We start from the raw sequence: 13797 nt of genomic DNA, 5'->3' as shown, positions 1-13797 counted from the left end.
TTTATTCCCCCTCCTCCATCAAAAGTTCTCACATAAAATTGCAAAAGCCTCTGGCTGTGAGGCCAGCAGTTCTGCGCTGGTTAAATGCTTGAGGAGCAAAACAGAAGAAGAACTCAGAACCGTGAATACCAACTTGACCCTGGTGAGTCTGAAAACTTCAACGACATCCACATAATGTGATGCTCTTCCGCTCTGTTTTTGCTCTCCTTTGTTTATTTGGGTCGGGAGGTATGTGGGCCACAAACTGTTGGAATCTTCCTAGATGAAAAAGATTTAAACATGAGGGAGTTTGCATTGTTATCCAAGGGGGCAACTATACACACATGCCGAAAGGTTTGTTTGGACTAAGTCCATGCTTCTCCAGGGTCTTTTTATTTGGCGATTCATCATTTTGCGTCATACACACATGTATTTTTCTCATTCCAAATTCTTCTTGGTCGGGTTTCAAGTATATTAACACTTTGGGGAAAGGCTACAGCTTAGTGGGAGAGAATCATGCTTGCGTGTGGAAGGTTCCAGATTTAATCCCAGCATCTCCAGGTCGGAGTGGCAAAGGCCCATGCCCAAAACCTTGGAGCGTGGCTACCAGTCAGTGGAGATAATATTCAGCTAGATGTGGTCTGGCTTGTAATAAGGCAGCTTCCTATGTCCCTACTTTTTGGAATTCTCCAGTTTTGCTTCATTCTTGTTATACATAACTTTTGCAGTTGTTTCTAGGGATCCAACACACATTAAAGAGAACTTTCCTTTAAAAACAAACAGGGATTTGGGATTATCCCCGCAGTAGTTGATGGAGAGTTCCTTCGAAAGGCACCCAAGGAACTACTGGCCTCAAAGGAATTCAACACTGTCCCATATCTATTAGGTGTGAATAATCACGAATACGGATGGGTTGTTCCTGCGGTAAGTTGCTCACAATTTATTTTTGTACCCTGATGTGCGGCTGCAATAGAGTCTGGTGCTTTTGAATAATATTTTGAAAGCGAATGATGGTTGCTGCAACTCCCTGCCCCTCCTTCCCTTCTTCCTCCTCCTCTTTATGGATTTACCATGTCTTTTGTGGCTTTACAAACTCAGGTAAAATGAGTGAAATGTGAACGCAGGGTTCCATATTCCTTGGATGATATTGAATGTGAAGTCTCTATTTAATTCCACAGGCAATGAACATCTCCGGCATAACTGAAGGCATGGATAAGGAGACCGTCATTGCGTTGTTTCAGCGGATAACCGCCTCCATGGTAAGAGAGAAGCCAACGAGCCCTACTTACTCAGCTTTCTACAAGCTCCAGTGTGTATGGGAAAGGGGAGATAACATAAAGAGGGGCAGAAGAAACACCTGCAGAACAGGGCCGGCCCCTTCCAAAGGCCTTTCCCTTCCAGCCTTTCTGGTTTCATTTCTGCAGCCTTTAAAGCAGGGATTAAACATGCATCTAGGATCAAATGATCCACAACATCAGGTGCCAGTTACAGAAACAAGAACAAAAACTCTGGGTGTGGTGGTGGTGGGAGCCTCCACACCTTTGCAGAGTGTGAGACCCACCCACAAGCAGCTGGTGGCAGTGGAGGAAAACCAGCGGCCCCTTTGCTTTCTTTTGCGAACAGGCATCTCTGCTGCCGCTTTGCATGTCTTAAAGCAGGGATGTTCAACAGGTAGATCCCCTCAAAGTTTTGGTAGAGGTCTCTGGCCCCTTCCCTGCTGTTATGGAAACCAGCGAGGTGGGATGAAATCTTCATCACTGGTTCCCCACCCCTTCCCTCCCTGTCAGGGGTGCATCATTTACTTTTTTTTTTAATTAAATTTTTATTAATTTTCAACAGTATAGAAAACAGAATAGACAACAAAAGAAAAAAGGAAGAAAAACATACAAACAAACATACATGACTTCCCCAAACCTTCCCATCACTGCACCCTTATTTTTTAAATTAGCTTTAAGCAATCCTTCCTTCAATTTAAAAAAAAAACACAACTTTCTTTTAATTCTCTTAAATTTAGATTTTAACAACTATAAATTCTCTAATTTCATGACCCTTGACATCTTCTCATTCCAAAATTTTACAAAAATTCTTAAGATACACTTTAAATTTTTTCCAGTCCTCTTCCACCGTCTCTCTCCTCTGGTCGCGGATTCTGCCAGTCATCTCTGCTAGTCCCATATATTCAATCACCTTGATCTGCCATTCTTCCAGAGTAGGTAGCTCTTGAGTCTTCCAATACTTTGCTAGAAGAATTCTTGCTGCCGTGGTTCCATACATGAAAAAAGTTCTATCTTTCTTTGGAATCGTTTGGTCGACCATGCCCAGGAGAAAGGCCTCCGGCTTCTTTACAAATGTCCACTTTAGGACCTTCTTAATTTCATTATAGATCATTTCCCAGTAGGCCTTAATCCTTGGACAGGTCCACCAAAGATGATAAAAGGTTCCTTCACATTCATTACACTTCCAGCACTTGTTATTGGGCAAATGATATATCTTTGCAAGCTTGACTGGGGTCATGTACCACCTATAGATCATTTTCATTATGTTCTCTTTTAGGGCACTACATGCCGTAAATTTGATGCCTGTGGTCCATAACTGTTCCCAGTCTGCAAACATAATATCATGTCCAACATCCTGTGCCCACTTAATCATTGCTGACTTTACTGTTTCATCTTGAGTGTTCCATTTCAGCAGCAAATTATACATTTTAGACAAATTCTTAGTATTGGATTCCAATAGTTCTGTTTCTAACTTTGACCTCTCCTTCTGAAACCCTAGTCTCCTGTCTTGCTTAAACATCTCATTAATCTGATGATAATGTAACCAGTCTCGAACTTTAGATTTTAGTTTCTCAAAGCTCTGTAATTTAGGCTTTTCACCATCGTATTCTATAATTTCATAATATTTTGGCCAATCTGATTCCATATTAAGTTTTTTTACCGCCTTGGCTTCCATGGGTGACAACCACCTGGGGGTTTTATTCTCCAACAAATCCTTATAACGAATCCACACATTAAATAATGCTTTTCTGACAATGTGGTTTTTAAAGCCTCTATGAACCTTTACCTTGTCATACCACAAATATGCATGCCAGCCGAAGTTATTATCATATCCCTCCAAATCCAAGACATCTGTATTCTCAAGAAGTAGCCATTGTTTCAGCCAGCAAAAAGCTGCTGCCTCATAATAAAGTCTTAAGTCCGGCAGGGCAAAGCCCCCTCTATCCTTTGAATCAGTTAAAATCTTAAATTTTATTCTGGGTTTTTTGCCCTGCCAGACAAAATTGGATATATCCTTCTGCCACTTCTTGAAACAGTCCATCTTGTCCAAAATTTGTAGTGTCTGGAACAGAAACAACAATCTCGGCAATACATTCATCTTAATAACAGCAATTCGGCCTAACAAGGAAAGTCTTAGTCTAGACCAAATGTCAAGATCTTTCTTCACTTCCAACCAACATTTCTCATAATTATCCTTAAACAGATTCATATTCTTAGATGTTAAATTCACCCCCAGATATTTCACTTTTTTTGTTATTTCCAAACCCGTTTCCCTTTGGAAACTATCTTTTTCCTCCATTGTTAAATTTTTTCCCAACACCTTTGTCTTCTGTTTGTTTAATTTAAAACCTGCCACTTGACCAAATTTTTCAATAAGCTCCAATACCCTTTTTGTACTGGCTTCTGGTTTTTGTAAGGTCAAAACTAAGTCATCTGCAAATGCTCTTAACTTATAATGTTTAGCTCCGAGCTGTATCCCTTCCACCAGCTGGTCTCTTCTAATCATGTTTAACAGTACCTCCAGGACCGATATAAACAATAGGGGGGATATTGGGCATCCCTGTCGTGTCCCTTTTTCTATCGGGATCTCATCCATCACCATACCATTCACAATTAGTTTGGCCTTTTGCTCAGAGTATATTGCACCTATACCATTTTCAAATTTTTGGCCTACCCCCATCCCTTGCAGATTCTTCTTCATAAAGCTCCAGCTAATGTTATCAAAGGCTTTCTCCGCGTCTACAAAGATCAAAACTGCTTTTCTGTTTATGTTCGTCTCTAAAAGCTCCAAAATGTCTATAATGTTCCTCACATTGTCTGACATATGTCTCCCTGGGAGAAAGCCTGTTTGGTCTTTATGAATCTCATCCAATAGGGGGTGCATCATTTACACCCCTCCACAAATCCATCCATTCACACCTACACACACCCTTGACACAGACATTTAAAGCTGCCTTTCTTTTGCCTCTCCCCTTTCCTCCTCCCACTTCCCTGAAATTGTTCCCATTCACATGAGTGGGATGCTCTCACTAACCCTGTTGTGCAAAGGTGCAATTGAGGAGAGGGTTGTTTTCTTCCCAGCTCCCCCCCAGCCCATTCCAATTCCTCTCTCCTTGCATGATAAATTAGCCTTGGGGAGGGGGAGAAACCTGTTTCCTTTTAAGCCTAATTGCCATGTTTGGGGGCAGGAAGCAGATGTGTGGGTGCCAGATCCCAAAGCTTTGAGGGCTGTGAGTGGCCCACAAGCCAGAGGTTTCCTCTCCTTGTCATGTGTTGTCGCTGTTGTTTCCTGGAAGAGCCCAGCTGCTGCACCCATTTCCCTGGCGGCATTTGCTGGGCAATGGATGTCGCAGGAGGGGAAGTGGTTCCCATGGCCTTCTCTAATGTGCCTGCTCCCTCCTTTCCTTGCAGAATTTATTACCTGAGCCTCTGCAGATGGCACTGGATGAATACTTGGGAGACACCAAGGACCGTGTCAAGTTACGAGATGGCTTTCTGGACATGATGGGAGATATGTTTTTTGTTGCTCCTGGTGTTGAGATAGCTAGATATCATAGAGGTGAATTCACCTTTGAAATAACGGAATGACCACAGAAAAGCGTTATTTATCTATTTTATTTATTAGATTTATATACCAACCTTCATCATAAGATCTCATTAGAAGCTCTTGCATTGGGGAAATTTCTAGAGGCTCCATGATTGTCAAGAGGTGCTGGGTTCTAGTCTTGGAACCCAACCCGGATGAGAAAAAAATACTTGCGGGGGGGGGGGGGAGAGATGCTGCTGGTCCAGGGGGTGGATTCAGCCTGCCTCACCCTTTTGCTCTCCCCACAACCTGTCCTCTGATCCTATGCCAGGTGGAGTATGCATTTTATTTATGATAGATCAATTTCTAACCCCACTTTTCCACCCAGTGGAACCACAGCAAAGTACGAAGTGAAATACAAAATAACATTCAAAACCATTAGACCCACACAGATAAAATGTCTTCCATGAAACCAGTGCTTTCCCCCCATAAAAGTATGTTTAGGGGGTACTCTCATTTTGACTCAAGAAAAGCACCATTTTATAGTTCAAATTGGGAAAAATAAATACAGTAAATGGGTTAAAGTACAAAGATTCACAAAATGTTTTGGGGTATGCGTCCCCCTGTGTCCACCCAGAAAAAGCACTGCATATTTACAGTTGATATTATAAGTTAACTTTGGTGACCAAAACCCTGTCAGATTCCCCCCCCCCAATTTATTTACTGCATTTATATTCTACTCTCTTTTTTTCTGCAAGGAGCTCAAGGTAGCATCCTCATTTAATCCCCGTACAACAACCTTTTTGCTGTAGTTTAGGCTGAGAGGCAGTGACTAGCCAAGGTTACACAATTAGCTGCATGGCCAAGTGGGGATTTGAACCCGGGTCTCGCAGCTTCTAGGTCCAACATTCCACCCTCTGTGCCACACTAGCTTTGCTTGCTGATAGAAGGTCATCAGAGAATGGGCTGTGTGGGCTTCCTTTGGCCGAGATATCGAAAGTCCAGGAGCGGTCACTGAAAAGCCCCTTTCTTGAAATTTCTGCCAAATACACTTCTTCAGGTTTGTGGCACAGACAGAAGCTCTCTTTCTCTCCTCCTCTGTCCCATATCTCAACACTCAAGCAGACTTGTATGAGGGCAATCTTTTGGATATCCTGGTCCCAAGTCATGTACTGTCATAATGAACATTTTGACTTGTGCCCAGAGATGACTTCTAGACAGTGTGTCTTGCTCCCAGTAGCTGGCAGTGACTAGCTGCCCAGGCATTCTGAGCCAGTTGCTATAGGAGTCCAAATTATAGCTGCCACTAAGAAATGTGTCCCTGTGATGAGGTATGTGGTGAACACATGATATTAACAAATGCATTGTGCATGCTCATGACTGTGATCATATGTGCTCTGCGGATCACAACCATGATAATGTATCCCAGTAATCACTGCAAACACTGATCTCTCTCCCCCCCACCACCCACTTTTTGTTTCAGATTCTGGAGCTCCTGTCTACCTTTATGAATTCCAGCACCGGCCCAGTGCATTCAGACACGCAAAGCCAGATTTTGTGAAGGCAGATCATGGTGATGAACTTGCCTTTGTATTTGGGGTACCATTCTTAGGCAGTGAGTCAGCCGCTTTGATGGGTAAGAATCTTATTGATGTTTTCTTCTGCTTTGCTTTTATAAGGCACGGAAAGGTGCAGTTGCACAGGAGAAAGTCAATAAGGTCAGAAGGCTTTCTTAAGGCTGGGCAAGACTGGCTTCTTTTGTAATGGAGATTATTGCCTCAATAGCTGGATCTTCCTTAAGTCTTCTGAAGGCGTAGGAGGCATAGCGTGGGGGGGGGGCCTGCGATCGCCCTAGGTTCATTTTTCGGGGTGGGGCAAGCACTGCTCCTGCCCCTCCCTGAGCCAGGCTGGCACCGCTTTGTGAGACTGGGATCTGATATATCCCAGCCTTGCAAAGCCACTTGGGAGGGCAGCTTGAGAAGGGAGCAACAACCAGGCACCCTTCGTTCCCAGCCGCACTTTTGCTGGTGAGGTTGGGATCGAAGGGAACATGGCTGATGTGCCCTTCTTGTGCTGCCCTCCCCATTCGAGCCTTGCAAAGCTGTTCAGGGAGTGCAGTGTGAGGACACAACAGGCATGCCGCCAGGGACTAGTGTTGCTCTGGCAGTAACGAGGGCTGGGTAAGCAGAGTGAGCTCCATTTGTTCTCTGTGTCTTGCCCCGATGTGAACTGGGCATCATGGAGACACATGGCCTTTCCCGCTTCTAGCTCAGGATAAGTGAGCAGGAAGGGGCAGAGTCTTGCAGCTCTGGAATGTGCCTTTTGGGGGTTTGCCTCTCTCTGGAAGTCTGAGATGGGATTTGCTTCCGGGGTGTTTAAACTGCCGCCTCCAGCTATGCTTAACCTGTATACATCTGTAAAGAAACTCTAATATTATGAAACAGCCTCAGCGACCTCCTTCCAAAGGCAACCAAACTTGGGTGAATGGAGCTCACCTGGAACTTCTCCCCACTTGGAGAATCGGGCTGAATAACAACATTATCAAGGATTAATTTAATCATTAACCAGCTTTAGCAGTTCACAGGCTGCTGTTTAAATATGCCCAAGGAATTTGATTTCAATATTTATCAGACTGCCCAGCCCCCTCCCCAAATGGGAACTGTAGTTTAAGGGTGCTGGGAACTGCAACTCTGTGGCATGCAAACTACAGTTCCCAGTGTTTGATAGTTGATATAGTTACTAAGCCACTCTGGGAATTTATCTGAAGGGTACTAGGAATTTACGTCTGATAGGAAACAAAAACCATAAACAGATGAGGAAGCAAAACAAATTTTAAGCAAATGATAACAATGAAACACCTCTTTAAAGCTCTACTGATAGTCAATACCATAACTTCTACATGAATTACTACATGCTACATGACTAATACGTTCTTCCCCCCATACTTCTCACACAAAGCAACAGAGGCCGAGAAAGAGCTCAGCAGAAAAATGATGAAATACTGGAGCAACTTTGCCCGAAATGGGTGAGATTCTTGGCTATTTCAAAACACTATGCCTCAGTGGTTGCAATATTTGCATTGTTATTAATAATTGCTATTATTTGATATCTATCATAAAGCATCTGTAGGTGTCTTACAAATACAAGGACACCAACAATCAAGTTTAACAATAAACCGCAATAACAGCAAAATTGTAATACAGAAACAGCAATAATCCTGATAATCCTATTGTCTCAAATGCCTGGGAGAAGATGTATGTTCTGACCTGATGCTGAAAGGATGTAAATAAATGACAGCACCAGGAAGGCCTCGCTGGGGAGGGTGCAGCCCTCTCCCTTGTCACCACCTTCTCCATGGGTAGGCAAACAAAGGCCCGGTGGCCGGATCTGGCCCAATCGCCTTCTAAATCCAGCCCGCGGACGGTCCGGGAATCAGCGTTTTTTTACATGAGTAGAATGTGTGCTTTTATTTAAAATGCATCTCTGGGTTATTTGTGGGGCATAGGAATCCGTTCTTTTTTTTCTTCAAAATCAAGTCCGCCCCCCCCCCCACAAGGATGAATGATAATCCAGCTTCTACCTAGGGTTTTAATAGGTCATAAGATTTTATGGTAACTATATTTGTAATGTATTTTTGTCGGTGTTTGTCCTTTGATGCTATGGCCTGTCGGCTACACAAATAAAGTCTATTCCTATTCCCCACAAGGTCTGAGGGACAGTGGACCAGCCCCCTGCTGAAAAAGTTTGCTGACCCCTATTCTAAACTTATCTTGGAGAGGAGACCCAGCGAAGGGCCTCAAACAATGAGCACAAGGTTTAAGAGGAGAGGCTTTAGGGCAGGGGTCAGCAGTGCTTACCTTGAATGGGCCGGTTCACTGCCGCAGAGCCCCCTCTGGGGGCCAGATTGCAGGCGCATGATTTCCGGCTCGCCGAACAGGTGGCTTGGTTCGGGAGCAGCTCGTGGACCAGTAAAACGACCCCCGTGGGCCGTTTGTGGCCCATGGGTCTTGGGTTGCCGACCCCTGCTTTAGGGCCTTGAGCCACATAAGGCTTTCCAGGTTAAAACTACAACTTGGAATTGGTCCCGGAAACAGATAGGCAGCCAGTGCAGCTATGCCAGAACCAATTATGGGCTCAGACCACTGCATTTCCCTCATCAGTCCTGCTGCCACACCCTACACCAGCTGCAGTTTTTGAGCTGTCTTGAAAGGCAGCCTCACGTATAGTGCATTGTTGTAATCGAAAACAGAGGTTGCCAGAGGATAGATCACCAAGGAACCACCCACTAACAGCGTCTCGTTGTTTCGGATTGAGCCTCATCCAGTCTGTCACCATGACCAGACACCAGTTCAGCACACCAACCATCTCAGTGGCAGAAAGAGAGATGCATGCCGTCAGCATACAGATGGTGATACGCTCCGAGATGCTGTATGGCCCCACTCAGTGGCTTTACGTACATGCCAAAAAGTACAAAACCAATATGCTGAATATGAACTGAATTCTTGGCTCTGTCTTTTTCAGGAATCCAAATGGCAAAGGTTTGGTGGAATGGCCTCAGTATGGTCTGAATGAAGAATATCTGGAATTAAACCTGGAGCAAAGGAAAGCAGAGAAGCTGAGGAAGAACAAGGTGGACTTCTGGTTAAAGACACTGCCTGAAAAAATGAAGAAAATGGCTGAAGGAAAGGAAAAACATGGGGAGCTGTAACCAGTGGCCAAATTGCCCCAGCTTATTTTTGTTTGTTTTGAGAACCAACACTTTCCAACAAGAATTATTTCAGTCTGAAAAATGCATTTGTTCAACGCATGTTCTAACGCCGAAAATCTTAGCTATTATGAGATATTATTTATACAGCAGAAATGCCAGGTGATTCACATCAACCATTAGGAAATCCTGCCAATGATTTGAAGAGTAATGAGTTTATGGCCCCAGTGCAGTTTAAGAATCCTGGGCATGGCTGCCACACCTTGTTGATTAGTCAATTAGGTCACTAATCTTAAAATTCTTCTCACGCAAATACTTGGCAAACAAGCACAGGCGGTTTGGCATTATTTTAGGAGAGGCATTTCACCTTTTCTAAGATTGTGCCCACTTTGACAAGTTGACTTCCTCGCTGTTGGGTTTTAGATGAAAAATATAAGTGGGGCAGGAAGTCACAGAGGGGAGATGTTCATGCCTAGCCCATGAGGGTGGGACAAGTGTCCTTCACGATTTACTCCTCCTTGGGAGGACCTGCCGCCACCTCCCCCCTTTTCAAACACCAAGTGAAGAAATCCAAAGCTTGGCAGGTTGGATAGGAATCTAAATGGGGTGGGGGCTCTTTGCAAACTCTGACCTGTGGACAGGCAGCTCAAATTCAATCTGTAATCTGCAGTTCTTAACCTTGGAGCCTGTATAAAGGCAGCAGCATATAAAGCAAGCAGAGAGCACAGTTACACAGTACAAAAAAAATACAAACCAGTGCTTTTCCTAGCTAAGTCTTATAATAGGCTGACAGCCCCCATTGATCAGGGAGGATCTTGAGGGCCTGATCCTGACCAGCTTCAGTTAAAAGCAAATGGAAAGTGAAACAGAAAGTCTGTCTCAAACTTTTCCTTATAAATATGGGCAAGGTTGGACAGGCAAAGGGATCAGCCTCTGATCAGAGAGAATTCCAAGGGTGGTTTGCTCAGTCAGCAATGCATGCCAGTAGAGAACTGGGCTTTGCACCTGGTCAGGGAATATCTGCATGAGTCTCTCTCTCCCTCTCTCTCTCCCTCTGGCCAGATAGTTCCATGTGTTTTGGCAACTGAACAACTCAGAGGCTCTATATGTTGGCTGGCTTTAGAGATTATGAGACAAAGGAAGCTGCCTCACGCTGTTGGCCAGACTATTGGCCCATCTAATTCAGTGATGTCAACACTGATTGGCAGCAGCTTTCCAGGGTCTGGCTTGAGTCTTCTTTCCCAGCCCTACCTGAAGATACCACTGGGGACGGAAAGCAAAGAACCTTCCACATTTTCCTGGATGGAAGAAAAGGATCCAAGGGTTGCATGGGATTTATAAGGGGGAGAGATGGAAAGGGGTGTGGGTGACTTAGAGATCTCCTTGGTGTTCCTTGGCAAAATGAGCCACATTTCATGTGGAGGAGAGTTGCTGCCTTTGTTGTTCTTGCAAATTAACTAGGCTCCAGCACTGCAAAGTGAGTTCTAAATTCAGTTTATATTGCTACAAAAGTTCTGTGTCCCCCCTCTCTCAGCCGAGTGGTGACAAAAGCCTATGAAGTTCCAGGCACTTGCCCAGGCTCTGTGGTCCTTTGGAGAATTGAGACACGGTGGAGACTGTTGTTGCTTTAAGAAATATGGTTTAGTCATCTATTTACACCTTCAGTCTGCATGGAAGGAGTCCAGATTTTACTGCATGGTCATTTCAAGAGGGGCTTGTTCCTCACAGCAGTGCAGCCCTAGAGTCCAAGGCATCGCTCCCAGCCAGCCTGCAGCCAGCCTGCCCAAGATGGATCCCACTATTCTTCCTTCTTCCCAGCAACCCTTGCTCAAGAAAGACCCTCTTTTCCTCGTCACCTTATATTCAGTTACCCTTGCAACCTTCCAAACCCCCAGTCTCTGGTCACACCTCAGGGCAATGCGGGAGGACAGTTCTCTTGCATTGCCAATGGCCCTCAATGGAGTTGTTTCTTAATGGCCCTAGCTTGGCCAGGTCGTTTTGCTTAGGCTAGCCCAGGAATTCCTCTGCAGCTTGTAGTTCTCCCACATAATCAAAATCCTACCATTTATTAATTTCTGGGGTTTAGAGCCCCATCAAATCTATAACAATATTAATTTGTTCCAGTGAGCGTATGGCTAGTGCTCAAAGCCAGAACCATAGCAAAAGAAACAAACAAAAACCCCTGACAAATAGGGAAATTGTAAATATTTGCTTTGAAAGAGTAAAACCATAATACAAAAGAAACTGTAAATTATTACATAAATAAGTGAAACAATTACAATGGCCGCACTGTGATCACTAAATTTGCCCAATTAAATTTAAAGCATAATCACATAGTCACAAAATCAAAACAGTGTACTTGATACAAAAAAGGAAGAAGTGCACATATACCCTACCATAGTATTTTATGGAGTTTACCACACAGTTACTCAACAATGCAAAATGTTAGATTTTGGGTAAACTGTCCATGTCAACGGATGGGTTCTCTTTTGTAGGAGTGCAAATATCCAGGGTGTGGGGTCAGGTGTGATTACTATGAGGAATTATAAAACATGCATCAAGCCATTGTGTCCACGATGAATGCATTGTGTTGACATTCATTGACAATAATTTCTGTCCAAATCCCACAACTCTCTGCATCTCTGTCCATTTCCTCTACTGCCCATTTCTCTTGCTTGATAAGTCACGTACACAGCCCAGTTGCTTTGCCAGGCATGCATGCCGGGCCATAAAGATATTGGGCAAGTTTCTTTGATGTAGCTTTTCTGATAAGTTAATCTTAGGATGTTACTCTTAGGGCCCTGAAACAGGTCTCACCTGAGGGTGATAATGATCTCTGTCCTCCTGGCCATCCTTCTTATCATGTATATTGCCTGTTTATGACCTCAGGGGTTGCCAAATGCACTCCTTTGTAGTTCTGTTTTGTTTACCCAGAAAAAGCTACTCTCCATTCTTCTGCCCCAAGGCTACATTTCAAGCATAAAATAGAGTTAGATACAAATTGCACCAAATCAAAACGGACATCTGGAAATGACTCTAGAGGCTTTATTTCAGAAGGCGACTACTATGATAATGAAAAATTAATAGCATTTCAAGTTTAGCAGTGGAGATTTGATCCCTTGTTCAGTTTTATTCAAGCGGTTTTTGCCACTGCTTTGCCAAATAACTTGTTTTGCTGGCACATATGGTTCACTTATAGCTTTAGTAAAATGGGAAAAAACTGAAATATCACAGTAAAAGTAATTTTCCAATATATTTTAAAACTACACAGGCTTAGTTAGAACAGCCACACATTAACAGAGGCTTAAAATAAGATCTGCTATGATCTCTAAATAGAAGAAGCATAGAATTATTTGTACTGACTGCTTAAAAGTGCATAAGAAATTATAGGTGAAGAATGACTTTTCTAACACTCTGCTGTCATATGAACGAAAGCAGTAAGAATGTTTAGAGGCAGAAATGCAGTACAGGAAGACAAGTTTAACAAGATTAAATTAGATGCAGGCGATAGATATCCCCAGTATTAGGGTAGACTTTGCGGATTTCTGCTGTCCCACAGCACATTCTTGAGTGTTCACCCCATGCTTCCTTGTTTTTTAAAACGTATTTTGACTTAGTGTGCATAGATGCCCTTGACTGGGCTAGTGGCGTAGCGTGGGGGGTGCAGGGGGTGCCGGCCGCACAGGGCGCAACATCTGGGGGTTAGGGTTAGGGGGCACAAATGCACGGGTTAGGGGGCGCAAATCCACGGGTTAGGGGGCGCAAATTACTTGCCTTGCCCCGGGTGCTGACAACCCACGCTATGCCACTGGACTGGGCCATGCGCCCACAAGACGCACTGGATGGTGCAGGAGCCCATATCATATTGGGAGAAGATACTCTCTGGGCCACATGTGGTTGGTCCCCCCCCCCACTCCATTTACTTATTTCTTCCACTCTAAGTGTTTTTGACTATTGATGCAAGTAACAGTACCTTGCGGAAGAAGGAAGCAGAGGCAGGATCCAAAAGCATCTAGCAGAGGAGGGTGCTGTTTTGGAAGCAGGGGTGTATGATTTGCGGTTGCCCAAAGCAAACTTTGAAGTGGGCACCCTCAATTCCTTTTTTTAAATGAATTTATGATGTCAAGCTAAATGAGCAGAGAAAAGGGGACCAGCAACAATCTTCACCGTGGAATTAAAAGCCAACTAATGAGGCTGCAGAACTACGGAAACCCAGGGAAGGCAACAGTCCCTGTGAAGTACCATTCATAAAGTAAGGCCCCGCCCAGCCAATCACAAGCATGCACTCTGCCGCTGTTCTTCTGAGCCTG

The 13797-nt window shown here is 44.1% G+C and overlaps 1 protein-coding gene across 1 annotated transcript in view; it reads left to right on the top strand.

Annotated features, from left to right (window-relative positions):
* Window positions 1-13797, top strand: part of LOC309375854 (uncharacterized protein) — a 43318-nt gene that overhangs the window by 8317 nt on the left and 21204 nt on the right. The window contains exons 7-14 of the mRNA XM_081921772.1: window positions 26-142; window positions 763-903; window positions 1158-1238; window positions 4668-4815; window positions 6266-6418; window positions 7741-7807; window positions 9304-9486; window positions 12285-12351. Coding sequence (XP_081777898.1) covers window positions 26-142; window positions 763-903; window positions 1158-1238; window positions 4668-4815; window positions 6266-6418; window positions 7741-7807; window positions 9304-9486; window positions 12285-12351 — 957 coding nt within the window. The remainder of the gene's footprint in view (window positions 1-25; window positions 143-762; window positions 904-1157; window positions 1239-4667; window positions 4816-6265; window positions 6419-7740; window positions 7808-9303; window positions 9487-12284; window positions 12352-13797) is intronic.

The sequence above is a fragment of the Podarcis melisellensis genome (assembly GCF_964234715.1).
Source record: "Podarcis melisellensis genome assembly, chromosome: 8".
Lineage (NCBI taxonomy): Eukaryota > Metazoa > Chordata > Lepidosauria > Squamata > Lacertidae > Podarcis > Podarcis melisellensis.
This window is presented reverse-complemented; position numbering and strand designations above follow the sequence as displayed.